General features: G+C 38.5%; 1 protein-coding gene across 1 annotated transcript; it reads left to right on the top strand.

Annotated features, from left to right (window-relative positions):
- Positions 1-1,456: 1,456 nt before the first annotated feature.
- On the top strand, positions 1,457-11,209 carry LOC117302541. Its single transcript, XM_033786515.1, has 11 exons — positions 1,457-1,590; positions 3,508-3,877; positions 4,084-4,353; positions 4,972-5,196; positions 5,345-5,581; positions 6,373-6,480; positions 8,355-8,703; positions 9,796-9,933; positions 10,449-10,547; positions 10,743-10,839; positions 11,158-11,209. The coding sequence occupies exons 1-11, from the start codon at positions 1,457-1,459 to the stop codon at positions 11,207-11,209; spliced, it is 2,079 nt and encodes a 692-aa protein (XP_033642406.1).
- The last annotated feature ends 955 nt before the right edge of the window (positions 11,210-12,164 follow it).

Here is a 12,164-nt window from a genome sequence, read left to right as displayed (position 1 = left end):
TTTCGAGACCTCAGATTTAGAATTTGAGGTCACGAAATCCAGCATCTGAATGCACACAACTTTGTGTGACAAGGGTATTTTTTCTTTCATTATTATCTTGCAACTTCGACGACCAATTGAGCTCAAATTTTCACAGGTTTGTTATTTTATGCATATGTTGAGATACACCAAGTGAGGAGACTGGTCTTTGACAATTACCAATAGTGTCCCGTGTCTTTAAGTTTTTATGCTGGTTCCAGTGTAGACTTATTAATAGAGTTCTAGTCTCCAGTGTAGACTTATTAATAGAGTTCTAGTCACAAACAGTTTCCTTTTCAAAATCAACAGGCTGGACTCTAATTTATGTACTTTTTGTAATAATCAGGAGGAGCTCTTATCCATTTGTTTTGCTCATGTACCGCTGCAACTTCTTTTTAAACAGCAGTGGCTTCATGGATTAATTATAAGACTAAGCTAAACATCATCCTTGACCATGAAGCGTTTTTATTTGGCAAAACAGACTTTAAGTGTAAAGCTACAACTCTTATTTTATTGATTTGCCGTTTTCATATCTACAAAATGAAAATGTCTAAGAATAGACTATCCTTCTTAGTTTTCAAAACAGAACTAAAAAATTATACTGCCATGGAAAAATTTATTTCCACTTGTAACAATAAGTTGGCCAGTTTCTTCATCGGGATTACTATTCTGTTCTTTTCCAAGATGATTAATGTTCTAAGTGTTAATTATCCTTAAAAACGTTGTGTCTTGCTTTCACTAAACATTGTTTGTTTTGACGATCTGATGTACGATTTAGTGAAATGTTGTAAATAAACCATTATCCCCCTGGATAAAAAAATAATATAAATAAAAAATAAATAAATTATGCAACCAATTATTTTTTAGTAATTACCAATAGTGTCCACTGCCTTTCAAGGTGCTATATCCGATCTCTGGCAGTAATAATATAATTTAACAGTTGTTTTAAAAATTGTTTATAACTTAAATAAAGTTAAAAGCCTTCACTTCAGGTATCGCACACGAAATTATCTCCTTCAAACAATCTTGCAATTGACATGTATTTTGTGCACTGTCCACTGCAGTACATGCCCCAAAATGCACGTTTTCCATATTGAAACAGTTTCATCTTGTTGTTTTTTAGCAGATGTACCACCCTGGCTAGCTAATAACGGTGGGTCTACCGGGTCAGATATCTGCTCTGAATGGCAAAAGCCTTGGGTTCGAATTCGACCCGTGTATAGGTGCCCATCACACATTGTTTTTCTGTATAATACAAATACCGCCATTGTTTTGAGCTGCAGTTTCACAAGTAGCATTAAAACAGTATGGGACCATTAGTCACAAGATACATGCAAAGTCTAAGTCCATATTTCTGTTATTTGTGTGGCCTTCATAGAACTCATTATCTAAACGATAATTAAGAAGTCGTAGTAGAGATATAGGTTTCTATGAAACCATGTTTCGTCTTCTTTCGTATGATCAGTCCCCCGGAGTGAAGCCACCAATAGCCTCATTAGTCAACGATGAGACGAAACGTAAGCTGCTTGTGTCGCAGTTTACATCGTTACTCAGGACAGGCATGACGTGCATGTGAGAAGGTAAGTCAAATAATGTCATTTTGGGGCGAAAAGTCGAAGAGAACTTGGGTGAACAAGCGAACAAGTGGCATAAACAAATCACATAAAAGGGAATCACAGAAAACTGATCGAAACTATACTAAGGGTGTTAGCATCAATTTGATATTGATTGACAAAATTCTGCACTGGTAGTCATAGTGGTTAAGAATGCAAGACAAAACCCTTGCTGCCGGCCGGCTTCGAAAACAACATAAAGCGATATAGGATCAACATTACCCGAACTATTACTCCAACCATGAAACTAACAAAAATAATTGATACGTTCCTATTTAACGGCACTTGCGTTTGTGTGTGAACCTTAGAAAAGGGGAGAGGGGTGCAGATATGCATATTTTACGTAGTTTTTTATTATTATTGTATAATGTCCTACAAAGTACTGTATGGGAATTGTCAAGATCGGTGTGTCATATAGCAAGAATCCTAGTACTACGGTGTAATGAGGGACGCTACCCGGCTATCCATCGCCGCAGGAAACGTACAAATACTAAATCTCGGTCATTTTTTCCCTTACGGGGTCTAGTATACAATGACAGATGTTGCAGAAGTACCCCACATTAAAAATCCTCTGAAAAAACACAAATGAGTAGACTTGTATAGGCAACGCGTGGACAGAAGTCTCATATTCGTTTAAATGTCCAGCACGGCAGCTAACAATTTCGCAGTCACACTTTGATGTCCATGTTCATGTAATCCTCTTTACCGATTGCTTTTTGAGCAATATGACACAGTAACTATAGTCTCCAGACAGTCAATAACGAGACGAAGTTCCCTTGCAGAGCGGTATACTCTTTATATTTCAAACGTTTCCGTCAGCTTTTTTTGTACCGTGTAATAATAATAGAATAAAATACATTAAAAAAATAAAATTAAAAAAAACCGCACATTCAAAGAAATATGTATAAAAAAAATGCAACCCAAACAAAACAACGAAAATAATTGTTACGTAATGCGAACTTTTACGCAAAAGAATGCAAATATATTACGAGCGTTACAGGACAAGGTCATAACGAGGTTTAGCTGCACGTTACGTGAGCAAATACGCTAACGTAAACGTTAAAAAAATGTGCTGTTTCTGCCACTTAGGGCTTATTGCATGCTCACGTGATGTCTGCGCGCACGTACGTACCTGGAGTGAAAAATGGGAACTTCACATATGTAAAAACGTGCGATTATAACGACACAATTTTCTGACGCTCACGTTCACTTAAACCGTTCAGCTAAACCTCCCTTATAACAACTTCAGTGACTATAACAAGAAGTTGGTTTTATCGAAAACCAAGAACATAGAAAGTTAGAAACCGACTGCATAACAATTTTAAGAAACCATCCCAGATATCAAAACTGATGGACAAAATAAGCGCCTAAGTGTTAAAAAACGACAAACAAATTATCTGTCAAAACATTGAGTTGTCAATATCGAACTTTTCAACGCAATGGTTTTTCTATTAAAAGCCCGTCTTTACTTTTAAATCTGAATGATGCCGAATGTTAAATAAACTGAAAAGTTAGTATGAGCAAAAATACGTTAACTTGGCAATATCAGCCACCTATGTTGCCGCCAGTTAATATCGCAAACAACTGTGGCCAGCGGTCACAAGTTAATAATCAGTAGCGGCCACAAGTTGTTAAATAACAGAGGCCACAAGTTTTAGGAAGCCACGTGTTATTAAAGAGCATCGGCCACAACTTTTTAAGTAGCAGTGGCAGCAAATTAAGCAGCAGTGGCCACAAGTTATATAGCAACAACCACAAGTTATTAAGAAACAGCGTCCACAAGTTATTATAAAAATAGTGGGCAAAAGTTATAAGTAGCTGCGGCTACGTAGCAAAAAAATTAAGTATGAAGTTTGACTATGATTTTGTTCAACAGAGTTTTGCTAGCTGCAGTTCATCTGGATAACCCTTTGGAGTTCACAATGGCTTCTGAGAAGGGTCTCCAAACTGATCCGGCAACTGGAGGTCATGCTCACAGTCGCACTAACAGCAATGCATCTAGCCTGGGATCAATGAGTCAAGTAGATGAGTCTATCAGAGAGGCTATACAAGACACAAAGACCAGTCTGTGTTCAGCAACTCCACTTACACCAGTTGGCAAAAGGAAGCAGATGATCAAGATGTTGACGTTGACCTTAATGCCAATTGTCGTCTTGACCACACTGGCTATATCTGATCTGATTGCAACACTTACCAAAAGTATTGACGCTATTGAAATAAGACGCAATGTACAATTCAGTCGGCAGGTAAGACTCATTGTTGTTATAACAGAACCATTGTAAACGTTTTATACACGTTTGTTCATCACGTCTAAGCTCTGACGTATACGGCTCCATCTCATGTACCGGTACATCCTATTAATTTGTTTTAGGTGTTTTAAAATTAAAAGTAGAAGCTTGCCAAAAGGCGTTTGTTATAACAGTTATTTTGTACATGTCCAATTGTATTCTAGGTTGGTACCCTTGTTCATAGTCTTCAGCTTGAACGTGACATGACTGCTTTATACATTAGTTCATTGATGCAGCAAAGGACGACTGGTCCCCAGCGCAAGATCTTTTTGATTAATACGTATCCATTGGTAGATGAAGTATTGGAGAATCTCGATGACTGGCCTGTTGCGGGGACTGTAGCTTACCAACAATTTCAAAATAAAGAAGCTTTCATGTCATTTTTGTTCGAGTATCGACTGACTCTGGATATTCACAATACCACCATTTATGAGGTACAGTATCGTAGTTCCGTCTCCATTTGTTTAAAGGCAGTGGACACTATTGGTAATTACTCAAACTATTAGCATCAAACCTTACTTGGTAACTAGCAATAGGGAGAGGTTGATAGAACAAAACATTGTGCCAAAGAAGTAATTTTCCACGAATTTGATTTCGAGAACTCAAATTTAGAATTTGAAGTCTCGAAATCCAGCATCTGAAAGAACACAACTTCGTGTTACACGGGTTTTTTTCTTTCATATTATCTCGCAACTTCGACGACCAAATGAGCTCAAATTTTCACAGGTTTGTTATTTTACGCATTATGTTGAGATACACCAAGTGAGAAGACTGGTCTTTGACAATTACCAATAGTGTCCAGTGTCTCATTAAGATTTAAAAAAACAACTTTATTTTTACATTTAAAAAAAATGTACTTCTTCAAGGGATGATTTCTTGAACGACATGACATTGTTCAGAGGACGCCAGTCTGAAGAGAAGTATAATATTGTAATGTTGTTATTTTCATTAAATTATTTCAAGTGTTGTACTTCTGATATCAACCACGAGACTGTATGCTGATAAAGACACTGTATCATAAAAACAACGTATTGGTTCTTTTCTTCCTTCAGGTCATCCATTTCTACACTGATGCTATCCAATTGTTCATTGATTGGTTGTATGAGAGTGTTGGAAAGTCTGGAGGTCAGGGTTTGTGGGAAACCCTGGTGGCTTATCAACTACTTATAGTTGGCATGGAACAAACTGGCATTGAACGAACACTGGGGGCGGTGTTCTATACTCAGGGTGGTTTCGACAAGCCTACCGATTATCGCTGGTATATGGAGAAAATGCAGGTTGGGATCTTAATGTTCAGTCAGAACCTATACTGATAAAATATACGTGTAAATCACATGAAGAAATAAGTTAATTATAGACAAGTAAAATGAAAATGAACGGAACTAACAAGAAAAATACATTGATTGTCACTTATCTTTCTTGCAGGTTGGAAAGAGCAACATTTGGGCATCTCAAAAATACTCCGATTTGGTACGCGAGATTTTGGACGGTAAAGTAAAAGAGTTTGAATACGATTACGCAGAAATTATCAACACGATGCGACAAGAAATCTCGCACAATAATGCTTCCCGTGAACCATCCTGGCAAGAAGGAACATGGTGGTTTGATAATATGACCATCTACATCGACACGCTCAAGGATATACAACGACGAATGGCTGAGGTTAGGCGACACTATGTTAGAGTCATTAGACCTAATCATTTAAGTACAAACTATGTATTCAGTTGGTCCACAGTCGTTTCTCATCAAAACAAACAGTACATGTTACGATGGTTTTTCTTTTATTTTCCAGTTACTGTAATGAGGATTTATGAATTAAAAGCAAAGTATATATATATTTTATTTTTGGACCGCTCGATGTATAGATGTATAGAATAACAATTAAATGTGAAAATTTCATTTCAAAAGATGGTCGCGTTTTGAAAATGTCCAAGCAGGAAATAATCCCTAATGAGAACACAAACTGAGAAACGTTTCGACAGTAACGCTTCTCAGATTCAAAACTTGGTACATAAAAACTGTTTCACTTCGAAGTAAAGTATTTCTGTAACTTAAAAGTGTTATCAAAAGTTGATGTAGGCTTCTAACTAAAAGTGTATTGGCATTGCTTACAAAAAAACGACTAGGCCTATTATTCCGTCCCTTTTAGTGAGTCGATAATGAATGCAGTAGGCCCTACATTCATTTGTCCCTCCGGGTTAGTGAGTGGTTTATATCACGTTTTTATTCGGTATAATGCCGTGTGCGAAACGTCGACTTTGGCTAAAGCTACGGCTAGGTCGCGCGCGTCTTTCTATTCTTCAACACCTGGCAGACACTCGCTGATTTATAGAACCATAGCTGTAGCCAAAGTCACCGTTTCGGGAACGGCCTTAGTCCTCAATATCCTACATGCATAAAGAAAAAGAGAAAAGAAAGACAAAATTAAGCGATAATTCTTGTTATGATTACAGGTGATATTGAACAAGTTGAATAGTGCTGTGACTACGGACAATGCTGATCTGGCTGTCAGTATTTGCATTATGGTGATTGTAGTCATCATGTGCGTGATCATCATCAAGGTAACAGACACAGTCACCCACTACAAACCAACACAAAAAAACTGTCCGGTTTAAAAGCTAAAGGTGTTGTCGTGGAAGAGATTTATAAAGGCTTTTCATTTTGAGAAGCATTATGACATCATTAACAGTCAACGATGTTTGTTACAGTAACATCGTCCAATGAATACGGACCACACGTTTGTTTTATACCGATTTCACGTATTTGGGGGAGGTTTAGCTGCACGTTCTGCGTGAACGTGAACGTCAACGTGAACGTTAAAAATTGTGTCGTCAAAATCTCACGTTTTTAACATACGTGAAGTTAACATTAATTGTTACGTCAGGTGCGTACGTGCAGACGTCATGCGTCAGCATGCAATAAATGGCGATGTCACCTTAAAGGAACACGTTACCTTGGATCGGACAAGTTGGTCTATAAAAAGCGTTTGTAACCGTTTGTTGTAAAATGTATATGGCTAGAAAGATCTTTTAAAAGTAGAATTCAATGATCCACACAAATTTGCCTCCCATTAACTCCCATAAATGGTCGACCGTGTTAGTCGACGAGGTAAAAGGAAAACCGTGCAATTTCGAGGCATGTTTGTGTGGATCATTGTATTCTACTTTTACAACACCTTTCTACCCATATGCATCTTATAACAAACGTTTACAAACGCTTTTTAAAGACCAACTCGACCGATCCTTTAAGTGGCGACGTCACCTAGAAATGGCGACGTCACCTAGAAATGACACAATTGTGACGTTCTCGTTCACGTATTTGCTCACGTAACTTGCAGCTAAACAAATTGTTGGATGCTACTATGGCTCGATTTCATAAGCACGCATTTGCCTTGTCTTGTACTTGTCTGATCCATGTTGTATCCATCGGGCAGTATCGTCTTTTAACCCCTTCCTCTACCCGACTCGTTTCCCCCTTGCCTGTTCTTGGTTTCCAATCTGACATTTTGGTCCGTTTGTTGTGATTTGTCTATGCATGCCACGTGTCCGGCCAATCTCCACTTTGCATATACCTGATTTCACAATATGTTACTACTGTGTTGCATCACTGCATCTTATTTTTATCCGATAGATAATTAGTAACATACTTCTCTTGTTTCCATTTTGCTGTTTTAGTTTGTTTTCTATGTAGTTGTTGTCCCTTTACAAAAACCGTTCATCACAAGATGCGTTTTCAGTTGCTATCGTGTTTTTACTGTGACTTACGCTCAAGATGGATGCACATCTAAAGCGCAAGCTTACCTCTTTGTGAAATCAGCCATTGACTCCATTCTTACAAGGCGCGTATACTTCTCTCACCAAGCTCTGCCGATGGGTGCGTTAGTTTAGCTCCCCTGGGTCGACCCCGGTGCGTGGCGTTTTCTTTTACCAGGACGAACGTGGGTAATTATCTGCACACACTCGTCCTGGGAAAAAACCCGTCACACACCGGGGTCGACCCAGGGAGCTAAACGAACGCACCCGATGTGGCGGGAGATTCTCTCCCCCATTCATACGACGAACTGTGATAGCGCCCTTTTTAACCATCCACCTTCAGCCCATGTTAAGTTCCCATTGGGGGACAGACATTTTCCCTACGACACCGACCAGTAGCAGGGAAGTGTGCAAACACAACAGAGAAGAGTAAAGACCGTGTTGGAAAACATCCATTCTCACTGCTTCAGTGATTCTGCTTTCAAAATTGAAAATCTGGTTAACGTGTTTTGTTTTGTCTTTCTAAATTATTTCGCTCAGTGTATGCCTATCTTGGTGTATGTAGTATCCACAGAGCTATATATAGCTCTATTTGATAGTATCTCACGTTTGTGCACTATCAATAACCAGTTTTTTATAGGATGCCACCAAAATGTAAATGTCTTGTTGAATTTGGTTTACAGGCAGTTGAGTCGTTGACAGCAAATATGCAAGTAAATGCCCGCACCCTGGCTGACCAGACTAGAGCCCTGAATAAAGAACGCAAACGAACTGATACACTGCTCTACCAGATGCTCCCCAAGTCCGTCGTAGTCAGCCTGAAACACAACCAGAATGTAAGCGCAGAAAACTTCGCCGAGGCCACCATCTTATTTTCGGATATTGTCGCCTTCACCCGAATATGTTCTGAGAGCAGTCCTCTTCAGGTCGTCGAGATGTTGAATAACGTTTACACCAACTTCGATAGCCGCATCGATAAATATAATGTGTATAAAGTGGAGACCATTGGTGATGCCTACATGGTTGTATCAGGTAACTGTTTTTGTATGTTGTGGAACAAGCTTCAAATTGAGCCAAATATAGTCACAATTCGCATTTTCGTTACAAAGTGATATAGCGCACATCCGTCACCCAATGGCCGCTCAGGGCGCTTTTAGGAAATACTGTATGTTAAAGCGCCCTGAGCGTCACAGAGTAACGGATATGCGCGCTGTATTAGTTTTTAACGTAAATGCGAATTTTGGGACGACGTTTGAATTATTACTCCTTTTACATAGCACCAATGTTAATACGGTGATGTGCGCAGTATGCTAAAATCCAGCCAGGAACACAGGGGCAAACCCCTTCTGTTGACAATTGAGCTATGTGTTATTTTACTTGTGTTATACAACACACGGGACCAACGGCTTTACGTCCCATCCGTAGGACGAAGCAATGATGAAGTGTCTTGCTTAAGGAAACAAGTGTCACGACTTCGACTCGAACTCACACTCTGCTGATAATAACATAATAACTTTCGATTTATATAGCGCCTAATAACTAACACTTAATTCTCTAAGCGCTTTACATTAGTGCCCTGATCATAGGGCCAATAACATCCCTTTTTAATGTTTCTCAGCTCCCTTGGGAGTATACAACCTGGGCAACAGTTTATATCGCTCCAAAGGCTTTTTCATTCACAATATCAACCTCTACCCACGCAGGTACCCATTTATTCCCCTGGGTGAAGAGAAGCAATTATAGTAAAGTATCTTGCTCAAGGACACAAGTGTCACGACCGGGATTCGAACCCACACTCCGGTGAAAACGCACCAGAACTTGAATTCGATGCTCTTAACCACTCGGCCATGACACTCTACTGATCAGAAACACGGAAGCTTGAATCCGGTGCTCTTGACCGTTCGGCCACGACACTTCCACAGCGGTCACGGTGATATAGCTTCATCATTTAAAAGGTTTAAACGACCCAAATGGAGTGACTGTGTGGAGTGTGTGCTATCGTAAAAGTTCCTAATAACCATTGACCATTTTAAATTGACTTATTGATATGTAGGCCTCTCATTTCATTTTGTAAATGCATCAGACTAAAAAGCTTTTTGTTTGATTAATCTGCTCTTAATGTAGGTTTGCCTCAGCGTAATGGTAATAAGCATGCCAGTGAAATAGCACTCATGGCACTGGATTTGCAGAATTGTATCGAAGGATTGGTCATTCCACATAAGCCAGGAACAAAGATGACATTGCGGATTGGAATGCACACTGGTAAGAAAGAAAAACAACTGATTCGATTTCTAAGTAATCAAACTGCGGCAAATTATGTTAGTACTAAATCCAGTCGGCTATACTAAAGGGTGTCAACGTCCATGCATGAAGAAACTAAAGCATTATTGTATTTGTCTGTTGATTCGTGGCTGAATAAAATTAAACAATAACAAAAATGATACACACTTTCTGACGTTTTAAAATTTGTATTTCGCCACTGCCTGCAATATATGAACGGAACAAGGGTGTGTCAATTATAATGTAAGGCGTCAGGAATGGTTTCAGTTTATTACTAATTAGACCAAGCAGGTTTACCGACAATGACGTCATGTCATAGCGGGAATTACGTATATGACTTTCAAAAAATTGCTGACCAGTTAAAAAAACAATTAAATTATGGGGAATGAGCCCCGTCACTATATGTTAAAAAAAAACACTGATGACTTCCATCAAATGTTTCATTACAATAATTGTTTTTTGCTTTTCACTAAATACATGTTTGTATATACACGTAGGTCCTGTGGTTGCTGGAATTGTTGGATCCAAGATGCCTCGATACTGTCTATTTGGTGAAACAGTCAATATTGCTGCTAAGATGGAGTCTAACGGACTACGTAAGTTGTTGAATTAAAACTAGTTTGAACAAGCTACAAAACACTGTTACTGTAAAATCAGCTGAGGGTATAATGTATCAACTCGTTTTAACGTAACGGGAGAACATGTTTCAAAGCTCTGCACTAGACGTATAGTGTAACTATGAATATTTTGTTGTCGTTCGTAACTTTCTTCGTCTTATATTATCCGTTCAGCTAATCGCATTCAAGTGAGTGAAGACTGTGCACGTATTTTGACCATCATCAACAAGTTTTGTTTGGCAAAGAGAGGTGAAATGTTGATTAAGGTAAAGTTTTCAACACTCCCCTCCTTGACTTCACGACTGCGCAATAGCCACGATTATAGCCAGTTTTAATTAAGTTTTAAAAACGATTAATGTGAATCAAATCACTAAGGGCCTGTAGAAGAACCATTTCCTCAAAATAAATATATAAATAGTTTTATAAAAGTAGGTCTCTATAGCAAGGAGTTCATCACCAATTTGATTTGCATATTGTTATATCGTTGTAATTGTTATCCGAATCATCTATAGTCAGATGTAATAAAAAATGTGAACCAACCAAAAACTAATGCAAACAATTGTTATGCGTTTTTTTATGAGCAGGGAAGAGGCACCATGACTACCTACTGGTTGCTTGGTTACGTGAAGAATCCATCCTAAAGCACTACTGTCAACCCGGTGTACCGTGAGGGCGTCAATATACATGTACCTGAGTTACCAACTCCAGCATTTGTAGCCAATGACTAAAAATAACGAGAAACATCAACTTTCTAATCGATCCTATGACGTCACTCAGTGGGGCCTCCTTCCGTCTTAGAGGCCAAAAGGAGAAAGTAAGAAATCGGGCGATATTAGGATCGTTCAGTGGGTTAAGTATTGGTTATACTGGTGTGGCTATGTATTTTAAGGCACTGGACACAATATTGGTAATTACTCAAAATAATTGTTAGCATAAAAACTGACTTAATAATGTAGTTCTCAAGAAATAAGTCATTTGCCACTAAACTATTTGAATTTGAATTCGAGACCTCAGAATTATAATTTGAGGTCTCGAAATCAAGCATCTGAAAGCACACAACTTCATGTGACAAAGTTTTTTTTCTTCTTCATTTTTATCTCTCAATCACCAATTGAGTTCAAATTTTCACAGGTTTGTTATTTTGTGCATATTTATTGAGATACACCGAGTGATCTTTGACAATTACCAAAGGCCTTGGACCTTCACTGAATACTTTGGCTTTGACTGAGTCTGTTATTTCATTATTTTGTAATCGCAATCTTTATTCTCGTAAGACATTATTTTGTGGTCTCTCAACCTAATGCGATCTGCTCGTCTGGCCGTCGTCAAGCTAAAGAATTTACACGTGAAGCATGCTTAACCAATTAGCATCATCTTAACGGAAGTTTTAACTGTAAAACTATATTAATCATTACAAGAAAACTTGTTTTTATTTTTATTACTTAATAACCGAAAACGGTATGATAATCGAGTCACATTGCACCCTTAAGGTAGCTCCTCTTTCTGTTCAACTGTGCCTCATCTGGTCCTTTGCACGTCTGATCCTGTGACATCAATGTTCCACTGTGCTCACCCAGCCAATTATTGCACCTTAAA

Source organism: Asterias rubens, chromosome 18, assembly GCF_902459465.1.
Source record: "Asterias rubens chromosome 18, eAstRub1.3, whole genome shotgun sequence".
Classification (NCBI taxonomy): domain Eukaryota; kingdom Metazoa; phylum Echinodermata; class Asteroidea; order Forcipulatida; family Asteriidae; genus Asterias; species Asterias rubens.
Note: the sequence above shows the minus strand (reverse complement) of the source record. Positions and strands in the feature narration are given on the sequence as shown.